The sequence below is a fragment of the Cygnus atratus genome, chromosome 8 (assembly GCF_013377495.2).
Source record: "Cygnus atratus isolate AKBS03 ecotype Queensland, Australia chromosome 8, CAtr_DNAZoo_HiC_assembly, whole genome shotgun sequence".
Taxonomy (NCBI): Eukaryota; Metazoa; Chordata; class Aves; order Anseriformes; family Anatidae; genus Cygnus; species Cygnus atratus.
In genome coordinates this window covers 26,549,575-26,570,790 of record NC_066369.1, presented here as the reverse complement: position 1 = coordinate 26,570,790, position 21,216 = coordinate 26,549,575, and the positions used below count along the sequence as shown (strand labels likewise).

The window sequence follows — 21,216 nt, the reverse complement described above, 5'->3', positions numbered from 1 at the left end:
GATTGCACAATTAAGTAATGGCAGAACTTAAACTCAGAGCAAATTCTTCTGTATTTTTAGCTGTACTGTAATGACATTTTTTATTTTTACATGTAATGGACTTCTGTAAGTTCCAGATTCAACTGATGAGTTAAGAGTAAAGAAAATTGCATTATATTCTGTAGCTTTTGTTTAAAAGATCGGGATCTTTCATAGGGACACACCTTAATGAATGTTTTTAGTATGGTGGAAATGATTCTTCCCACACACCCCGAAGGAAATATTTGGGTACTCGAGGAGATAACTGTTGTTTTTGTTTTTCTGTCTTGCATTTGTAATTACAGTGGTTTGACATGTAAAGTAAGTGCTAGAAATGATGTGGCTTGCCTTACAACTGACCTTCTGGCTGCACTTGGTAAACTGGAGCCTGTCCTCATCCCCTTGGTTTTGGCTTTCCGCTACTGGGCTAGAGTAAGTTTATAAACATTGAGGATATTTAAATATGTTTATTTCCTCTTTTTAAGTACTGTGTACAGTGTAATGTATAATACACCACAAATGTATTTGTAGAAAAGAACTTTGTACCACTAGTTCACCTCTGTTACCTCAGCAGGCCAGAGTGAGATTGAAGATTTTGGTGTGAAATTATATATGTTTCTGGAGCTCCCACTATTCTGTTGGCGAGCTAGTGTTTGGGTTTGTTAAAAATGGTTAATTTTCCTTAAAAACCAGCTCAGCAGAACAAACAGGTCTTACAAACTCACTGCTGTTGAGGTAGCATGAAGTGGAATACTGAAATTGCTGTCAGGCCATACTTAAAATGTCTTGACTTTATCAAAAAAAGACTTTTAAAATGCTATTATTGTTGTATGATTTAGCAAGGTGTTTTTACAAAAATATCTGCTTTGTGATATTTAAAGAAACAGCAATAGAAACTACGAAGAAAAACTATTTGACATCTGATACGTATATTCCCATGGGAACTCATGAGACATGTAAAGATCAATATCAGATTACAACCAGATGCATAGAATCTCCATACATGAGCTACCTACCGCACAATAGCAAGTACCTGGCAGTTGACTGGAATTCTAGATAGGAACATAAATGTGCCGTAAAATCACAAAATGTGAAAAAACTAAGGAAAGTAATAGAAAATAAATTAGTGTAACTAAGACTGTATGAGTTATTCGAACTTGCATTTTCTTTATACGTGGCCTGACTGATCCGTGCTTTTAATTGTGGCTAATACTACAAGAAAAGTGGTGTGTTGTATTATGATCTAGATCACAGATGAACAATTGATGACTGAGAATTGATTGTACTGCTTTACCATTTTCTCTCTGCGTTTCTAAAACAAAATGAAATACATTATTGACTGCAGTTTTTGAGATAAAGGGTTTTCTGTTTGGCTTTAGTATTTATCTCACATAATTTCTTAAATATTTGTGCTTTTATGATATATTTTAAATTGAAATGCTGCATGTTGTACCAGAAAAGTAATGATTTTATTCTCTTATAGCTCTGCCACATTGACTGTCAAGCTGAAGGTGGAATTCCTTCATATTCCTTTGCCTTAATGGTGATATTTTTTCTTCAACAAAGAAAACCACCTATTTTACCATCCTATTTGGGTAATTGGGTAAGTGTTTTGATAATACAGTAACCCTACTGTTAACACTGAAATAATCTCAGTAATTTCTGTAAGGTCATAAAATACGCAGAACCAGTTTGCTTAAGAAATTTGTAAATAGAACATACTGGTATTTAATCCTCATACAGGTGATGCCTAAAGGCAGCTGCTATAGCCTGTGCAGTTGTACCAAGCTGTATTTTGGAGGAAGGGGAAATACTTTGTTCTTTAATAACTGATGACAGAAAAGTAAATTCTTGAGGGGGATAAATATTACAAATGTCACTGTTACTTTTGGTGAAAACTTTTGGTTGTATATGTTAGATACAGTCTTGTTTCAGAACTACTCTAATTGTTGTTAGATTGAAGGCTTCGATTCAAAGAAGCCAGATGACCACCAACTGAAAGGTATAGAAGAAGAGGAGTTTGTACGGTGGGAGTACAAACCATCAACAAATGGTTCAGCAAAAAACTCAGTTGGAGCAGAAGGTAAAACTAAAGTTGAACAACAAAAAGGTGGTGGTAAGAAGGTAACCAGCTCAGAAGTGGACAGCCAAAATAATACAAAGGAGAAACACGGCAATGTAAGTCAATGGTTTTGTTTCGCTGAAATCGTATTCTGTGTCCTAGTCCTATTTTTAATCTTTAAACATCAATACTGGATGGAACCAGGAAAAAAAAAAAAGAATTTGTATTTTTTTAGTGCAGCTGAGTGTTCTTATCTGTCTATTTCAGTCACTCTTAGCATTCAAAACCCCTCACCAAGTTTCACTGGGGCAACTGTGGTTAGAACTGTTGAAGTTTTACACACTGGAATTTGCTTTGGAAGAATATGTCATCAGCATACGGGTACAAGAACTCTTAACCAGAGAGAACAAGAACTGGCCTAAAAGGCGAATAGCCATTGAAGGTAGGATAATACCTTTTTCTAGTTCTGTAGTCATCATGCATTATTATCTTTACATACCCTGTACCTAACAGGTCTGTCACAGCATATCTGGACAATAAATTAAATGATATTGGAGAGGAAAGTTTGTTTTCTTTTTTTGGTATATTTTGTCAACTGTTTAGACTGTTTACAGACCAATTTTCTCTATAGCATTACTTTTTGCAATTCTAGTCCTTGAAAAACGTGTAAATTTTTCTCACTGTTTCTTGCCATTCTGTTCTTATCTCCGTCTATTTAATTATGTAAACCATTAATTCTGTAAACAGTTATTTTCTTCCTTTTTGATAATTCCCATATTATGAATTTTTGGCATCTTTACATGCATTTCCAAAACCACAATGTATTTTGAGTGTTGCCAGCTATCAGTTTTTCTCTGATTCTGATGCAGGCTGAGCAGAGAGGTTAACTCCGATCAGGGTAAACTGGAGGAAACCACTAAAGTAACCCCTGCCTCTTTCCCTGTTGGTAGTATTTCCATGGTGTGAAACTGAATAGCGTGTCATGGTCTGAATACCATGGTCTGAGAAATGCTTTTGTGGGGAGAAGACCATGTGAATTTGATGGTAATATGTAACCTGAGTTATGTATGTTGGGGAGAGAAAGAGAAGTGTTTTGTCTATTACTTCTTCATAACTGGAAGACATCTTTATTTCTGTTCCTCAGCTCAGAAAAATATGTAAACGATACTTAACAGGGAAATCAGAGCAATGCATGATGTTCTGAATTGGCCTTAAGAATACAAGAATTGGGGATGTGAGGAAGGCTAAGAAACCATTTAAGGTGATATTTTTATAAAAGCATGAGTAATGAATTTTGGACACAGTTGATACAGATATGTTGATGAATCGTGTTTTCTGTAACACATACGAGGTGAGAGAGGGGGTAAGGATAAATAGGTCAAGGAGAATCATACAGGTAAAGAACAAGTTACTAAAGGAATATTGAAGGACCAGTCAGTAAGGTTTTCTTTCTCCTTACTTTTCCTTCTCGTTTAGGTAATGAATTGTTGAGGCACTTGTCAAGTAGAGGGTCTTGAAATCACTCACATGGCTTTCTTTTCCCAATTCTTTTTTTCCTAATTCTTTTTGATCAATTTTAGCTAGAAAGTTTTAAAACTAGATAGTATGTAGTCAGTGTGTGGGAAACTAAAACCTGTAAGATGAAAGGACGAATTCTTGAGAAGGAAAGAGGAAGCTATTTTTAAAGAGATTGCATTCTGCTTCTGTTGCCTGTGTTTTTTGTATGTGTAGTAGTGTTGTTGTTTTGCTTCTTTGTTTTTTTAATGTAAAATTTGTAACTGAACTTATGAAGTGAGTAACAGAATCTCAGTTTGATGCTGTCTTCCAAGGGAAACTTAGAGCAACTATGTAAGTGCTCTGTTTACTTGGAAAAAATGTTTGATCTAGAAATTGCTAGGAAGGACTAAGAATGAAACCTGGTGAGATTGGTTCACATCATACTTAGAACCATAATATTACTCTTAGATAAATTAATTTTGAACTGGAAACCCAAATCTTTCTTTAATGAAGAAAAAAGTGCAGGCGGACTTACAAAGGCAAAATACACGTACATTTATTTTCATTTCTAGCTTAGAAGTTCACCATGATATAGTGGCATAATGTACCTGTGTTTTTTCTTTTAAAACTAACTCTATTTAGGGTAGCTTATGTTAGCTGGCCATTTGTGGCCACACGTGTTGTTTTGTATGGAGGAAATCCAAGAAGCCTTATGGGCCCTACATTGTCTAAGTGTATCCAAATATGGTTCCAGATTATGTTATGAGAATCTTTCATTTTGAACTACTGTATCATAACTTAAGTGTTTCAACTACTTTAGTCTGGATTAGCTATTTGAAATGCAGCAATTAAAGATTGCTAATGAAATTATTGTTTTTCTTCCTAGATCCTTTTGCACTAAAGAGGAATGTTGCACGAAGTCTAAATAGCCAGATGGTATTTGAGTACATCCTGGAGCGATTTAGGACAGCGTATAAATATTTTGCGTGTCCACAAAGTAAAGATGGGATTAAATCCAAGCCAGATACGAGAAAAAAAGAAAAAGGGAAAATTAATAAGAAATCCACAAGATCTGAAGAATCGGTTGCCAACTGTTGCCTTCCACAAGGGAAAAAAGTTGTAGATAAACAAAATACAGGAAGTGGATGTAACATACCGGAGAATGATCTTGAATGTAATGAAATGGTAGAATGTGTAGCCAAAAAATATACTTCCAAGAACAGAGACTCTTTGCTACTTTCAACGTTGGACTCTAGTTATGATGAAGATAAAGAAGCAGCTTTATCCCTTATTTCTAACGAGTGCTGTGAATTAAAGCAAAAATCACTTAAAGAGAGGGATGATCTAGAAATTTCAGAAGTTTGTCTAACTGAAGGTGAGCTAAGCCACCATTGTAACTGCAGTGAACATCAGTCCTATGACATGAATTCTAGTAATGAATTTTCTGATGCTGAAAGTAGACAGAATTTGGTAACAGAGTCTTCTCAGAATCAGTGCACTGGCACACCAGCTACCTCGCACAACTGCAAAGCAATGGTGGAAGCTCATGATCTCAAAGATGAAGGCAGGCTCTCTACAGAAGAAATGCATTATGTGTTTGATAAGTTTATTTTGACTTCAGGAAAGGTAAGTGGTATATTTAAGCTGTGCTGGTATGAGTGGGCTGATACTTTCAAATAACTAAAATTAAGGGTGGATGGGTAATGGGATTTTCTATCTATTGTTCCAGTCTGTTATGAATGGTAGCTCTGGTATTTTTAGAGTACCTGTTACTCTGGACTGAAAAACACTGAACATGTATGCCATTTATACTAGGCAGTGTGTTGCCCCCATATTATGTACAGCTTTTTTGATTTTCCACATCTACTTCCGTGTAGAATTTTCAGGTGCTCTTATGCACTGTGAGGGATAAATGCAGCCTGTTGATATGTGCTCATGTTCTTTGTAGATGCTCTGTTGCTGTTCAGATGTTAAATATTCTTGGTTGTGTGACTTAAATGCAAATATTGGGTCTGTTGAACAATTTTAAAAATCGTGTTTATGCACTTTTTTTGAAAGCCTCCAACTATAGTATGCAGCATCTGCAAACGGGATGGACATTCCAAAAATGACTGCCCAGAGGATTTTAAGAAAATTGATCTAAAACCACTACCACCGTTGACAGACAGGTTTCGAGAAATACTTGATATAGTGTGTAAGAGATGTTTTGGTAAGTTGAACTGTGATATGTGATCTGGAAAAAATAAAAGTTTTAGGGTTAAACTGCTTATTCTAGTACATTCAATGGGAAGGAGTTCTGCTAGGTAAATTACTAAGAAGTTGCTGATGTTCCCAGAAGATTAGTCTCTGGGCAGAACTAGATCTTGTGTTCGTCAATTTGTACGTGATCTTGCGGGAAAATCCCCTTTTGGGTGCGGTGTTTGAGTAATTGCCAAAAGATCAGACATCTGAAAGAAAATCCTAGCAGCTTTAATGACATCGTAAAAAGAAAGGAAAAAAATTTAATTGATATTCAAGGAGAGCAAATGTTTGTTTTAAAAAAATGTATCTAATCCGATTCTTTTAATTAGCTGAAAAGATTTTTGATGTAGCAGAATGTCACGTGTTGACTGTGTTTTAACTTGTTTTTATTTAGATGAATTATCTCCTCCTTTATCTGAGCAACAAAACAGAGAACAAATTCTGGCAAGCTTGGAAAGATTTATTCGAAAAGAGTATAATGGTATGTAAGTGTAGGTAGTGATTCTTGATATTGCTTTCTCCACTGAAGTTGTCCAGAGCGTGAAGTTTTAATTCATCTCCTTAATGCTCATTTTCCATGTTTAAAGCAGTGACATCTGGTTTTAACTCTGCATGTAAGCCTATCTTGTAGGCTTCTAAAGTGAACATCTACCCCGTGCTATTCCATGGGAGAGTCCCCAGAGTGTAGGAAAAGAAAGCTGCAAGAGTGATAACGCAGATACAGGACTATTGCAGTCAGGACAAAAAAAAAATAAAATAAAATTAAAAGACCGAATGGGTCCTGGCCTGCTGGGTTTCATGTTATCTGAGTTGTGGGCCAAGTACTTTAGTTGCCAAGTCACCAGTGTTTGAGTGTCTTGGAAATCTTAGTTTATATCTTTATGTCCCTTTTATAAAATAGGAAGAAGTATCATATTGCAGTGGTGGAATAAAGGCATGGAGATGAGAAGTGGCCCTTTTTGGAGATGTTGTAAAATAGTGCTAGAGGCACCAAACACACGTCTCCTGAATTCCACTCCATTGCTTTACACAGAAGGCCATTCATTTTGCTGTAGCTGGCCAGTGGTCAAGGAACCGTGAATTACACTTCTGCCCGCTGGCTGTGCCCTCCGCTTATTGGCAGCAGCTGACAATTGAGACCTGTTACAGAGCCTTGAAAGACTTTAAGATTTCAGATTCCATTAAAGGTTTAGGATTCCAGTTGAGCAGCAAAATGTATTTTAAGACGAAATTGCTTTCTCTTGGCTACATAACTTTCCTTTCCTTTACAAGAATGGAAACGCATTACAATATTTTGTTTCAAACAAAAATGTGTATTGTATATAAAACCATTTTGAAATACTGCTCTATAAAGTATTATTATTCTTACATTGTTCAAGAAGATAAGAGCAATGTTATGGCTATAGAAACTTAATGAGAACAAACTTACATAGTTACGGGAAAAATACGCAGCATAGATCCAGTAATATTTTTGGTTCCATTTATATTTTAAGTACTTTAAAATAGCCCTGCTTTGTCTGTGGGGTTAAGTTTTACTGGTGTCTGGGTTTGCACATTGATTTGATTTATTTAAAAAAGGAAAGTGCATTTGCATATAAAAAAAACTTTTTGCCACGCTTAAGGATTGCATTTAAACGGCTAGTGACACTGTAATGTACCTCATTCAAAAATGAGGTGTTTTTATTTCCTGTCTCACTTACTATAAATCAGTTAAAATAGTGTGCTTCTTCCATTATCAAATATGAATCGTTAGAAATGATGTAAGCTCATCTAAAACTCATTTTTATGTGCACCCAGACATCTCAAGTAAGCAGTATTTCGTGATAAGCACTTAAACTGTAAAAGAAGTCTATTTTACTTTAATTTTATTTTTGGTCTACTTTTTTGATCAGACAAAGCCAGACTTTGCTTGTTTGGCTCTTCAAAAAATGGATTTGGATTTCGGGACAGTGATCTAGATATCTGCATGACATTGGAAGGCCATGAAAATGCAGAGGTAAGAACTCTGAAGTTGGTGCGTTTTACTGTTTAAATTCAAGAACTCTATAAGGTTTTTCATTCAGTTAGTATTTCTGTACACAGAGCAGGTAGGATTTTGCTAGTAGCACACTGGCTTGTTGTACTCCACACAACTGAAGCAAGATAAGATACAGCTTAATTTACTTAGTGTCCTATAGATAGACACTCAGAGCCCTGTAAATGTCTACATAGAGAATGTGAGTCACCAGTTTACATAAATGGCTTATAGATTATTTCTTTTTGTACATAAACTTTTCCTATACAAAATACATGTTTGATGGTAAGTGTGCTTGTCGGGACAGAATCCATGTTTAAACATCTGAAGCTGTGATATTTATTTTCCCTAGAAATTGAACTGTAAGGAAATAATAGAAGGTTTGGCAAAAGTTCTCAAGAAGCATCCAGGTAGGTGTTTTAAAGTATTGTCTGTTTTATACTTACTTTTACTATATACGTAGTTAATAGAAATGTTTTATGTACTAAAGTGTTGCCTCTCCAGGTTTGAGAAACATCTTGCCTATAACAACAGCCAAAGTGCCTATAGTAAAATTTGAACATAGACGGAGTGGCTTAGAAGGGGATATCAGTTTATACAATACACTGGTAAGCATCTGTTTGTTTGCCTTTGTGTTCAAGAAAGTTTTTAAATTTGTTGCAACTCTCTCAAATAATCATCTGAGGGAATAATTTTGAGACTGGAATTACAATGCTTGTGTGTGTTCCTTTTTTCTACATTATTTAAATAGTGGCCACACCCTAATCCCAAACAAATTAGCTGTACAACACCATGGCGTATCAGTATCATGATGCAGCATTTTTGTGAATGCTTCTGAAAAGCTGTTAGTGTCAATGGCCTTTCTGCCATCATGAATAGTACATCTTATCCCAGCTTACACCTAGTACAATGAAACTGCACTATTTCTTATGTAACGGGCTCACATTCTCCTATGAAAATTGCATTAGTCGGATTTGATTCAGTTGTGAGTCATCTTACAGACTTAGGTTTTTTTGGTAGTGTTTTCCATGGTTATTGTTATTAATGATGTCCTGATTTCACCTTTCAATTATGTTTGTGCAGGAAATGTTGCATGAATATTGTGGAATAGCTGTGTGTGTTTTTTATCCTCCAATTGTATTGTGCATTTCCTGTGCTTCAACTGCAGACTACACTATAATAAACCATAAATTACATTGAAAAACCTGTTTAATTTCTTTTTCAGGCACAGCATAACACGAGAATGCTGGCTACATATGCAGCTATTGATCCTAGAGTGCAATATCTGGGCTATACAATGAAAGTTTTTGCAAAGGTAATATAAAAAGGTCATACTTATTTGTATGTATATATTGTGTTTTCTGATACAGGCACTAAGTTTATCTTTTGCTTATTAGCAACTGTAAAGGAGATAGCAGAATGCTATTGATATGAAGACGCACACTTTCTTAAGCTGACTGTACTTAAGCTGATTATGTGTGTCAGAATCAAGTTCTAATCTCAGAATTCAGTTGTCCATTTCCATGAAAGACAGTAATGTTGCCAGCATGTATTCCAGTGTAAAAGCTAGTCTTGACATCTTCTGCTCTCTGTTGAATGATTTATGTCTTAGGAGAAAGCTGATGAAAACTCTGATTTTTTTTTTCAATTTTGAACCAGCTACAATGCAAGCCACCCTGCCCCAACATACAAAAACCCATCACCACCACCACAAAACCAAACAAAACCCAGAAAAAAATGTTAACCGCAAGACATAGCGGCTGCTTGTGCATGGGCTTCCCAAGTGTCCATATCTAGGACCATCCCAAAGACTACTGGCAGCTTCCTTCTGCCCTTGTTTTACTTCCTATAAAAGTCAGGGAGTAGGAGTGGGCTGATGGGTGTGTGTGTCTCTACTTGATGTTGTTATGCCTAGGTCACACACTTGGATTTAAGAGTTTGGAAATAGGGTGGTTCTCACTGTTAGTGAAAACAACCAACCAACAAAACAACTACATTTTATTTTCTTATGATATTATAACAAAGTATCTTGGGGTTTTCATGGGGTTTTCACAGCATCACACAATGGCTGAGATTTGCCAATACATCATGGAAGTACTTACAAATTACTTTAAAAAACAAAGGGAAAACAAAACAATAAGGAATTATAGAAACAGCTATAGTAACATGAATTTAGGAATAAAATAATTTTACAATATTAAAATCCGGATGTCAAATGGTGAGGCTTGTTGCATTTGGGCATTTTTGTTTTGTATTTTCATTTTTGGCACATTATAAACCAAAAATATTTTGTTTATTAGAAGGCTTTCTGTTCTTATGTTGGTCTAATTGGGTTCTAGGTTTGCCAGATGATGCTTGATTCAAAAGCCTTTTATTTTTCAAGTTTCATAGACCAATTTTTAGTTATGAGATGAATGTGTTCTTTATTACTGGTGGGGCTATGTTTGCTCACTGTCATAATTATTACTTTTAAAAAATATAATGTAAATTCAGTACTTTATTTAAAATGTATTTTTTCAGCGCTGTGACATTGGTGATGCGTCCCGTGGTAGTCTGTCTTCATATGCCTATATCCTTATGGTTTTGTACTTTCTACAACAGAGAAATCCACCAGTTATTCCAGTTCTTCAGGAGGTAAGTTTACAGAAAAATAGGCTATGAAAATAAATGCACTGCTGCTTCAAGCCAGATGTGAGATGTGAGAAATCTGTGCGTTTAGGGTTAGTGGGATGAATGAAATACAGGGCACTTCCTCATTAGCAGGCTTCTAACTCCCACTTGGTTTTAGTGGGTAAAGCTTAACAGGAAAGACACAGCACAATCAGGAATCTGTTAGATTTAAATTCTGCTGTTAAGTTTACTTTGGGATTTTGGCTTTATGGTGATATTTACATGCTGAGCAGGCTTGGACAAAAAATTGGCAGGTGAGGGAGGGAAGGGAGTTGTAATAATGAGATTGTGCCAGATGCTCATGAGATGCAAGTCTATCAATTACTGTCAAACTTTTTTTTTTAAATGCTCAATTATTTGTCTGTAAGAGAGTTCATTTTCTGTTTCGATAAGGTAAGGGGAAAAAGGAGTAACAATTGCTTTGGTACAACTTTAGAGGTACTGTTTTGTATGTGGCAGGAAACTTTATTTAAGAAAATAACATTTCTGTACCTTCCTTGAGTAAGTGGGGGAATATGCTTAGTTAGCTATCTGCCTCTCCCTGAATACGCTGTAACTGTTGAGCACTTCTGAAAATTCCCACTTTTGGACTTTTTACTTGTCTGCTTACAAGAAGAAAATTGGTTTAAACACAGCAGTTGAGATTCTGACTTTCTTGGTGATACTTTGGTAGCGGCTGGGGGTTGTTATTTTATTGCTACCTCTGAGAGTACATTTAAATAACAGTGGAATTTCCCCTTGGCTTTGCTTGAGTCAATGTAATAGAAATCTCCAAGTCTACTTAGAGATTTTGCGGGCAAGAGGGATGTTGGGATCTTGATGAGGTAATTTAGTCATGTTTTCTTAGTTGTAAGGAACAATTAAAAATAAAATATCCGAGGACTTTGAGAGATAGCAATAATACAAAAAGACTCCCAAGTGCTTTACCAATTGGAAATACTGCCCATATAACAAGTAATAGCTAAAATTAAAAGATTTGTATTTTTGTGCAGTTTCTTAACAACTGCAGGTCTTCTATGGTGACTTTGAATTAGAGTGGTAACTGTGTCCCTTTCTATTTTGGCAGATATTTGATGGAAAACAGATTCCACAGAGAATGGTGGATGGATGGAATGCCTTTTTCTTTGATGACATGGAAGAATTGGTAATATTCTAATTCCAGAAGAGTAACTAAAGCTTAAGGATTGTTTTTATGAGGAAGTGATATATTTTAACAGTGCAATTCACAAAAGAGTAGTTAAAATTCTGTATCCGTATTATTACAACTTCCCACATTAATTCTGTTTTGCTGAAAGGAGGGTCTGCCTTTTGTATACATATAAAAATATATGTCATGTTATTATTTATCATCAGCCCGATACAGGACTGCTTTTAACTATAGTGACTTGTTAGTTGCACCTTACTGTGACCAAGGGCAAATGTCCATGGTAGACAAACTTATAATTATGAGAGGTGGTTTGAGAGAAGGAAAAATGCTTTTTTAATACTGTACCTGTATAAATTGTCTTCAATTGCATGTAGAAGAAGCGTCTGCCTTCTCTTGGGAAGAACACTGAATCACTTGGAGAACTCTGGCTAGGGTTGCTGCGGTTCTACACTGAAGAATTTGACTTCAAGGAATATGTGATCAGCATCCGGCAGAAGAAGCTGTTAACTACATTTGAGAAACAGTGGACATCCAAATGTATTGCTATCGAAGGTACTTGCTGAATTTTGGTTCTGTTAATGAAGGAGTGATGTATGCTGTTGTTTTAAGATCTGTTCTCATTGTTGCACAGGATCTTTATGTAAGCAAACTATCATCAATGTTTAAAAATAAAAAATTGCAAGTCCTACAGCTTACAAAGCGAGATCAGACTCCAAACTTTTAATTATACATCTTTAAAGTGCTGTTAATAAAAATTAGGTTAATGAAAGTTATGTTGCATTACATTTTTTCCAACTCACATTTGTTTTTCCCCCCTTCTTTACACAGATCCTTTTGACTTGAATCATAATCTTGGTGCTGGAGTCTCTAGGAAAAGTAAGCTATTAATTTCTTCTAATCATTAATAGCTACTGTTTTCTAAAGTGTTGTGCCTTTTCTGTTTCCTAATAATTTTATCTTTCTTCAATAGTGACCAATTTCATAATGAAGGCATTTATCAATGGGAGGAAATTATTTGGTACCCCATTCTACCCAACTGTTGGAAGAGAAGCTGTAAGTTTTCATAGTTTTTAGTAGTTTTTTTTACCTTCCTCTGACCACTAAAATGATGAGTCCAGAGCAAATCTCTTGTATGTATTTATCAATTTTATCAACATAATCTATGTAATTATGCATTGCCTCCATAAAATGTACAGCTTAGTATTGGACTTCTGTGGTATAAAATTCACAGGAGTAGTTGGGTGGCTGATGGGTATTCATGGCAGTTTAGTGAGAAGTAAGCTTATTTTGGTGTTTTGTTTTCTTTTCATTGTATGGCATTAAGTATTGCAGAAAACAGCAAAATCAGCTTTAAAACCCAGGAAGATTTTGTAGCTATTTATGTAGCTAAAAAAAAAACACTCATAAGATGTGAACAAAGGAAGAGGCAAGCTTTCTATTATTCTTTCATTTCTCAGTCTTTTTAAGTGATTGGTTTATACATATCTGTCTGATGCATTTTGATAGGAATACTTTTTTGACTCGAAAGTGCTGACAGATGGGGAATTGGCACCCAATGACAGATGTTGTCGTGTCTGTGGAAAAATTGGTCACTACATGAAAGACTGTCCAAAGAGGAGGAGGTAAGTAATACATAAAGCTAACATTTTAGAAGTTAAAATCTGAGATTGTGATCTGTTCTTCACAGAAACCGCTGCCACAGCGCAGCCACACAGACTCTCTCTCAAATTGTATGTTCAGCTCACAAAATGGTACTAATATTCAATAATCCTGGAGCCCTCATGTTGAAGAAGACCTTTGCCTCTTGTCTTGGTTCCTGATCACTAATACTTTTCTGGTATTCCTGAAGTACTTATATGTTGGTACAGCTGTTGGTTGTGTAACAGTTTCCTTTGCACAATCTAACAACTCAACGGACATTTTTCTTTGTGTTTTTTGTAATAGTGCTAATAAAAAATTATCATTCAGGTTGAAGAAAAAGGAGAATGAGAAAGATGATGAAAAAGAAGTGAAAGAAGAAGACAGAGAAACGAGAGAGAAGAGGTGTTTCATCTGTGGAGATGTGGGTCATGTTAGAAGAGATTGTCCTGAATTCAAACAAACCCGACAGAGAAATAGTAGTGTGCCAGGTAAGGAAAGTTTGTGTTCTTAGTATCGTCTGCAAGTTCTGACAGCCCTTCTTTCTAGGTTTCTATTCAGACCTGGTAATTAACTTTTGAACTGCAACTAATGCTTTCAGTCATTGCAAATACAGCTTTTAGATTAAGTGGTGCTTTTCTTCAAGAGAAGTAATACCTATTGAAGTATAGTCTTTGTATGGGTGGTAAAAACATACTCAGCAGTAAGTATAGTCTTCAGAGTCTTGCGTTATTTGACTTCCACTCTCACTGGGTGCATTTAGAAGTAGTAATCATAGTAATAATTGAATGCATTTCCTTTTCTAAGTGTTTCTTAAATGTTAGCTAACCCTCTATCATCTGTGAGAGGTAAGTAAATGTATTTTCACAAAATATTAGTGGTCTTAAGTATCACTTCTAAAAGCATGCAGATCCATTAAGAAACTAGATCCAGTTTTGAAATTAATTTTAGTATTTAGAGACAAATCTAACTGCAAACCCATTCCAGTTATGTCCTTCGGGGTCCATGGTACTTGAAAAAGTAGGGAAAGACGTGATAAATGAAATGTGGAGAGAACCTTGCTGCTTTTCTGTATTCTGATATCCCCTTTTTTCCTCTTTGACCAAAAGTTTCTGCTGTTGCTAATGCCATTTGAAATCCTGCTACTCACAGCAATAGCATGGAAACCTGTGCAAAGGAGCACTCCCACCTGTTAGCAAAGTGAACCTTGTTCATGCTAGGATTTGTATTACACAGAATTAGATTTTGGCTTTAGCTGGTGTCAGCTGGTACCAGTAGATGGAAAGTTTTCCTCTTAAAGGCAGGAGACGTTAAAGTGATTTACCTACACTGTCACATGAGACTTAAAATGTCACTGACTCCCAGTTCAGTGTTCATACTGTAATCCATAACCTTGTGTTTTTTATTTAATTTTTTTTTTGTTCCTTGATTAGGCACCCAGTTGGTCCGAAGTATGGTAAATTCACAGCTAGTAGCTGTAAGCCAGCAGCAAGTGGAACGACCCTTGCGTACAAGACAGTCATCGGAATGTGTAAGTTCCAATTAGCTACAGTATCAAAGTAAGTAGCTTTAGCAAACCAGCAACCCTGGGCTTGCACTAGGAATAGGTTTGCCCAGATTTTTTGAACGGATTCTGGACTTTATAATGACAACGTTGCACTCTACATTGGCAGTTAATGAAACTTTGATTTATAACGCAGTGTTTCTTTGAGACCGTTCGTGGTCTTTCAATATGAAAACCGCATAGTCACATTTCATAGGAGAACTCAGTTCTGAAAGGTCAGCTTCACTGTTTGTCAAATTTAAGTTAGGGTGGCTTTTGAAGTCTTGTGCTTAGTTATTCTGGAATTACTGAGGGAAGTAAAGCACAGCTTATTGTTAACATGCTAGAGATCTAGGTTTGTGGCTATCATGATTCTCTGTGGTTTAAAAAGAGAACTGTCTGAGGGGACTGCTGTGAACAGACCGGGAACATGGGTGAATCATTCCTCAATTCAGATGTTATACTGGGAAAGAGTCTGCCAGCACAAACTAGAAGCACAAACAGGACAATGGGGGAATGTTTGGTAGTTTTCTCAGAATTTGTTCGTGTATGTAGAACCAGATAAGATGTGTTTAACTTGCTCCAAAGTGTGATAGATAGCAGAGGGTATTTGAGTAAATACAGCTGTTAACATCTAACGTTATTGAAGTATAGAATACATTGGAAACTTACTAATTTTAAGCTAGTAGCATGAGAAACTTGTGCCTGCTCATGAAGCTGGCAAGTAAGCAAATGTAGTAATTGGGGCTGCTGATTCCTAATGCTCTTTGTTCGGTTTACTACTTTAGGTGTAAAGTATTTCATAAGTGATGAGATATTTATTGGAGTGTTTGCTCCAGTAACAGACCTTATAACATCATTTTTATTATAATAATACACTGTTAAGGAGGGACTGATACAGTCCTAACCTAATTGAAGGAGTATCTCTGGAGCCTTCTATTTCTGCTTGGGAAATTGAAGCTGGACGTGTGGGTACGCACGTAGGCACATCAGATGCAGTAGGTCCAGTGTATGTGCACAGTGTTGTGTCATCTGGATGTCTTGTGTCTTGGACACTGTGCATGTGTTATATGGCTGTCATTTGGCTGGGATTTCTTGGAGAATGTGTGCTGAGGGTTGTTTGAGGATAGGAAGGGGGAATGTTAGTGGAGCAAGAGGGAATGAAAATAGAAAATAGGGCTGCAGAAGCAGACATAGAGGCTGGAGCCTGACATTCCTCCTCTCCTGCTGCTGGCATGTCCTATGCATGCTTGTGATAATTTAATAGTTGCAAGAAGGCTCTTCCTTGTTTGATAGAAAGGTATAGGAGGCACTGCAACAGAAACAGGTGGAATAGCAGCAGGGAGCAATCCCAGCTTCTGGGCTTCAGCTTTGCTTAGGCAAAGACACAGCATGCTGCTCAGTGTAATGCTGTGAATGGCTGGCGTGGGGAAGTCCTGTCTTTCTTTTCTTCAATAACCGGTAGGTAACTGCCAATTTAAACAGGAGAGCAGCCATGGGTAGTGACAAGCTGCTGAGACCTTTAACTTCAGACGTTTGACAGCAGCTGACTTGGAGCTTAGCTGTCTGCTGTAGTCTGTGGAGGGAGGCAAGCACCTCTAGGGGAAGATGGAAATCTGAGAATCAGATAATCATCTCTGACCTAGGCAGACATCTCACATTTGAATCTGTCTTGGGAGGTACCTTTCTCATGCCATCACCATCTCATTTGAGTGTTTAAAAACAAATTACATTAATACTGGTAATAAACTTCGGCAGATAAGCTGGGGTACTTTTTTTCCCTGCCAGCTGAGTTCTTGAAGTGCTTCTCTGTTTAGTTGTGACACCAAACAGATGAGGTAGGCTTATGCCTGTTTCTGTTGCTGGTGAAAGGGGAAACTTTGTAAGAGATCTGTAAATGCTGTGATACCGGCTGTTTCTGTTCTTTCAGCCATGACATGACATCAGGATATAGAGATTGAAACTGAGCATTAGGATGTTCAATTTCTTGTTTAACAGGTTATATAACAACTAAAGAAATATTTGAAACTTATTTTGGAATCACTGACAAAAGTATCTGTAGTAATAAGAACTCCTCTGTTTATAAGTAAGTTACCTCTTTAATGAGATTCTGGGCTGTAAATAAACAGGGTAGGGAAGACACTGATGAAAAAATCAGAAACAGATGTGTGAGGAGTCTAATGAAGAGCTTGTGGCTAATGTTTGCTTAAAATGATGGTTTTGGTGGTGGGATGGGCCGTGTTGGCAGGCCAAATCATCTGCTGGGGAAAAAGAATGTCAGCTGAACTGCTTTTATTTAAACCAGCAGGATGTTGGACTTAGTAGTTGGGGTGTTGCTGGGGAGTGCTCTGCCTTTTTTTATAAATAGTCTAAGTTGTTTGCTTATTAAAGAAAAACACCATTAAATAGCTAGTGAACTAATCAGAAATACATATTTTTTTCCCCCTCCAGTCTGATTCGCATCAATCATCTTATTCTCCACAACCTCAACAATTTACACAGAATTCCTCTCAGCCAGCCTCCATTAACCAGACTCAGCCACAACCAATATCCCAGTCTAAGCACGTTCCACAACCACAGCAGGGTGCACAGCCACCCCATCAGGTCCAGCTGCCTTTGTTTAACTTTCCCCAATCTCCCCCAGGTCAGTATTCCACCTTGCATAACCTGGGACTACTTCAGATGCACCATCACCACCAAATTCAGCTTCCTAACACTTCGTGGCCTATTCACGGGCCTGTTATTCACTCTGCACCGGGTAACCCTCCTCATTCTACAAATGTTCCATTTTCTATGAGATCTGGCAGCAGCACCACCACAAATAACCAGAGCAGTGTAAGCTTGAATGATCCCAGTATCATCTTTGCACAGCCTGCTGCCAGGCCCATGGGAATCCCCAGCACTTCTCATGAGGGACACTGGCACAATCCTGTGACTCCAAACTCACTGGTGAACAATGGCACTGTGGGGAATTCAGGTAATTCTTCTCTGTTGTATCAAACGTCTCACACTTTGTGTACAAATGTTAAGTGTTACAGAAACAGCTAACTCTTCCAATTTGTTTTACATTTAAAAAAAAAATATGATGCTTAAGAAACTGAGTCGTTACATTCATTGTCTTAAATTTCCTATAATTTTTATAGGAAAAAAAATTATGCAAGTTGAATCTTTGTAAAATTTTAGGCGTGGTCCTATCTGCCATTAATGGCTGTGCAACACATGAGAAAACATGCATTCAACTAAGCGATGTTGGAATAATTGTTTGAATCTAAAGTACGTTTCTGTGAGCATGCTTACAAATGCAGTTTCCATTTATGTTGTTACATAGATTATTAGATGAACGCTGAGATTGCAGCTATGATGTTAACACTGGCAGAATTATGGTTGTGCAAGCTGAGTATTGTCCCCCTGTATTTATTGCAGTATACGTGGTCTTATGCAGTCATTTCTCTTATAGTTTATCCTGCCTCACTTCCTTAATCTAGATATTGTTTCCTGAGAATACATCGTAAATGTTTCCCCTGCAGCAGGTGGGCAACAGCCTTTTGCCTCATAAGAATAAAGCCAAACACGTGTGTATGTTTGAGGATCAGAAAAACAGTATATAGTAATTAAAGCCCACAGTTTTCTGAGCAACTTAAAATGTGGCAGCCCTTGAATTTGAACTGTTATCTTTTAAAGCATAATAACGGTCTTTTGATTTATTTTAACTCCTCCTGTATTTAAGTATACATAAATATATGTATATATCCATCATATAACATGCTGATGCAGTTCATCAGAAGAGAGGAATTGGGAAAATCTCCTGCACAGCCTTTCTCTGCACTAACAGAGTAATTGGCAGCAACAGTAGATTTTTCAGCTGTCAGTGAACAGCACTGAATGAGATACACTACACCAGTGAGTTTTTCACACATTTGTTGAAGTGCAGGAGATGCATGTTTTTGTTTGAAGCTTTGTGGAGAGTGTATTTTAGAGGGTACAGGAACTGCTGCCAGTGCGCTGAGCTTTCAGTGTGCTTTGTCCCTAACCATCCACCGCTTCTGATCTTAATTCCCTGTCCAGGCACCTCTCTCCTCCGTGTCCAGCCCAGCCCTGATTTTTTCTCAAGTACCTTCTTCCAAGCCAACTCTTCTTACTTGGGTAGCTGCCTTCTTGCACACTAGCTCTTTGAATCCTAATTTCTCCTCCATTCTCCTTCTTCCCTTAACTAGTCCTATTTTTCATCATGTAGTCCAGTCAGTCTCTGTCTTCAGTCTTTTTCCTTCTGCTCTGTTTCATTGTTTGCTTCCACTGCCGTCTTGCCTGCACAGGTTTTCCAGATTTCTTGTGCTGTCAGTCTCAGTACTTTTTTCTCCCTCACTCAGCTCCATCTATTTCCAGTCTTATTGCACTCCTTTTCCTAGTACTCAGTCCTGCTATTTTTCCTTCTTGTATTTTAATCAGCTTTGTTGCCTTTATGGCTTAGATGCCATTAAGGTGGAGACACTGGGTAGGCACACAGTAAAGATGAGCTGTGTGCTCTGTTTGAATCCTGCTTTTTCATACTTGTTTGGGACAAGTTGGTAACGCTGAGTTCATGGAAAACTTTGCCTTGGTTCACATAACCTTGAACTGGAATGAGAAACTTTACTTTCTTTACAGTAGACAATCTGATCAGGAGTAGGATCATTAGAATTTTCAGAGGGATGACCTTTTTATTTTTACTCCAAAGCCATTCTTTATGTTTTATTATATAAAAGTTACGATTTTGAAACCTGTAGCTTGCTTTTATTTAATGAAAGTTGTCTGAAAGTTTTCTGATAAATCTGAAGGGGAACTGACTTACTGTTAGTTACTTAAATTTATTTTTTTTAAACGTACATTGGTCGCATTTCTAAATTAGCAGGCATTGCTGTGTCTTACAAAACTGGGAGCTATGAGCAAAAAGAGCAGAGTTAATAGTACAGCATTTGGCATAAGCTATTTTGTCCTGCCTCTTTGGATGCTTGATTTCTCATGCTAAGTTCTGCAGTGATATTAGATTTGTAAATGGAATAGCTTACAATTTGTGTACTCATCTTTCTCTCTAAAAATGAATTTTAAGTTGGTTCAATGATCTATGTATTGAGTTTCTTAAGCATACAGGTATTAGTGGAATTCCAGTGTATAGCTTCTGAGAGTTATTTTTTGCAGGATAATATCTTTCATGTCACACGTCAGTGATAGTGAAGATTTGTGTGGGCTCAGATGTTAATAATGTTGTTCAGAACTTGTATTTTTTGTCATGAGAATGACAGTCTAATTTATTTTTGTGTGGAATTGTGAAATTGTGGGTCTTGATTCCACGTATTGATTCATCCTGTGTCTTCCCCTCCAATAAATTCCATTATAGTGAATAATGAATTAATTTAGGTGGTAATTTTTATTATGTATATTAAAAAAATAAAACATAGTAGCACGTCAGACTAATCACATTAAGTCCCCTGCAAACTGTTATTTGAGATGTAAATTGTATTTGTGACTTACTGTTTAATTATTTCAACTTGCAATGTGCTTTTCCCTTTCAATTGAAAAATAGATCAGGGTTTCCAAGGACAGTTTGGTAAAATGAACCCTCCTTCTGTCCCTTGGGACCATGGGACCCCTACCCATTTTCCTCTCCTCCGAGGAGCGTGGCCTTACAATATGCCTCAGAACTACATGCAGCAGGGAAATGCCAGCTATCCACCGAACAAACCTTTCTACCCTCAAGGTACTAGAACTAGTATATGAATCAACAGCTCATGCAACATGTCTCTTTACTGTCTCAAAGGCTTTAAAAGCCAAGGATCATGTTTCACTTGCCTAGGCTCCCTGGAACCATAGCGAATCCAAGAGTCAAATCAACACTTCGGCTTCCTGTATGGATGGATGCAGATCTTTGTGGGAGGGAAGGGGCTAAATCCTTCTAAATTCAGGGTCAGCCTGCATTCTGTTGCACTTCCAGCCTTTTTCCTCTTCCACTGCTGGTGTCTCACTGTAGAGCCACCTGTGCTTCGCTAGAGGTTAAGATGATTTGCCCATGAATGTTAAGAATTTGAAGAAATTTTTGTGCTGATTCATTTTATTTGACTTCCGTACATTGCTTGTGGAATGCCTTACAGACGTGAAAGCTTACAACTTACACCATAGAATAACTGAGGTTGGAAGGGGCCTCTGGAGGTTATCTGGTCCGACTGCAATCAGAGCAGTGCTACCTTCAAAGTTGCATCAGGTTCAGTTATTGAGGGAGCATTGAAGGACTGACTTTATCTCAACTCTTTCTAATGCTAGTGAGGTAAAGGTGTTCAGTGTCTTGCAGGATTGGGAAAGGCAGTAGGTAAACGACCTTTGGCTCCGCTAAGAGAGAAACCAGGCCGAAATTT

The 21,216-nt window shown here is 37.1% G+C and overlaps 1 protein-coding gene across 1 annotated transcript in view; it reads left to right on the top strand.

Moving 5' to 3' along the window:
- TUT4 (terminal uridylyl transferase 4) overlaps positions 1 to 21,216 on the top strand; it is a 42,191-nt gene that overhangs the window by 18,845 nt on the left and 2,130 nt on the right. Inside the window, exons 10-30 of the mRNA XM_035538139.2 lie at positions 324 to 450; positions 1,502 to 1,621; positions 1,975 to 2,196; positions 2,348 to 2,522; positions 4,464 to 5,203; positions 5,636 to 5,786; positions 6,213 to 6,299; positions 7,711 to 7,814; positions 8,185 to 8,242; positions 8,337 to 8,440; positions 9,058 to 9,147; positions 10,353 to 10,466; positions 11,569 to 11,646; positions 12,024 to 12,201; positions 12,478 to 12,525; positions 12,620 to 12,702; positions 13,156 to 13,271; positions 13,618 to 13,778; positions 14,721 to 14,818; positions 17,282 to 17,807; positions 20,391 to 20,564. Of these exons, the coding sequence (XP_035394032.2) occupies positions 324 to 450; positions 1,502 to 1,621; positions 1,975 to 2,196; positions 2,348 to 2,522; positions 4,464 to 5,203; positions 5,636 to 5,786; positions 6,213 to 6,299; positions 7,711 to 7,814; positions 8,185 to 8,242; positions 8,337 to 8,440; positions 9,058 to 9,147; positions 10,353 to 10,466; positions 11,569 to 11,646; positions 12,024 to 12,201; positions 12,478 to 12,525; positions 12,620 to 12,702; positions 13,156 to 13,271; positions 13,618 to 13,778; positions 14,721 to 14,818; positions 17,282 to 17,807; positions 20,391 to 20,564 (3,554 nt within the window). The remainder of the gene's footprint in view (positions 1 to 323; positions 451 to 1,501; positions 1,622 to 1,974; positions 2,197 to 2,347; positions 2,523 to 4,463; positions 5,204 to 5,635; positions 5,787 to 6,212; positions 6,300 to 7,710; positions 7,815 to 8,184; positions 8,243 to 8,336; positions 8,441 to 9,057; positions 9,148 to 10,352; positions 10,467 to 11,568; positions 11,647 to 12,023; positions 12,202 to 12,477; positions 12,526 to 12,619; positions 12,703 to 13,155; positions 13,272 to 13,617; positions 13,779 to 14,720; positions 14,819 to 17,281; positions 17,808 to 20,390; positions 20,565 to 21,216) is intronic.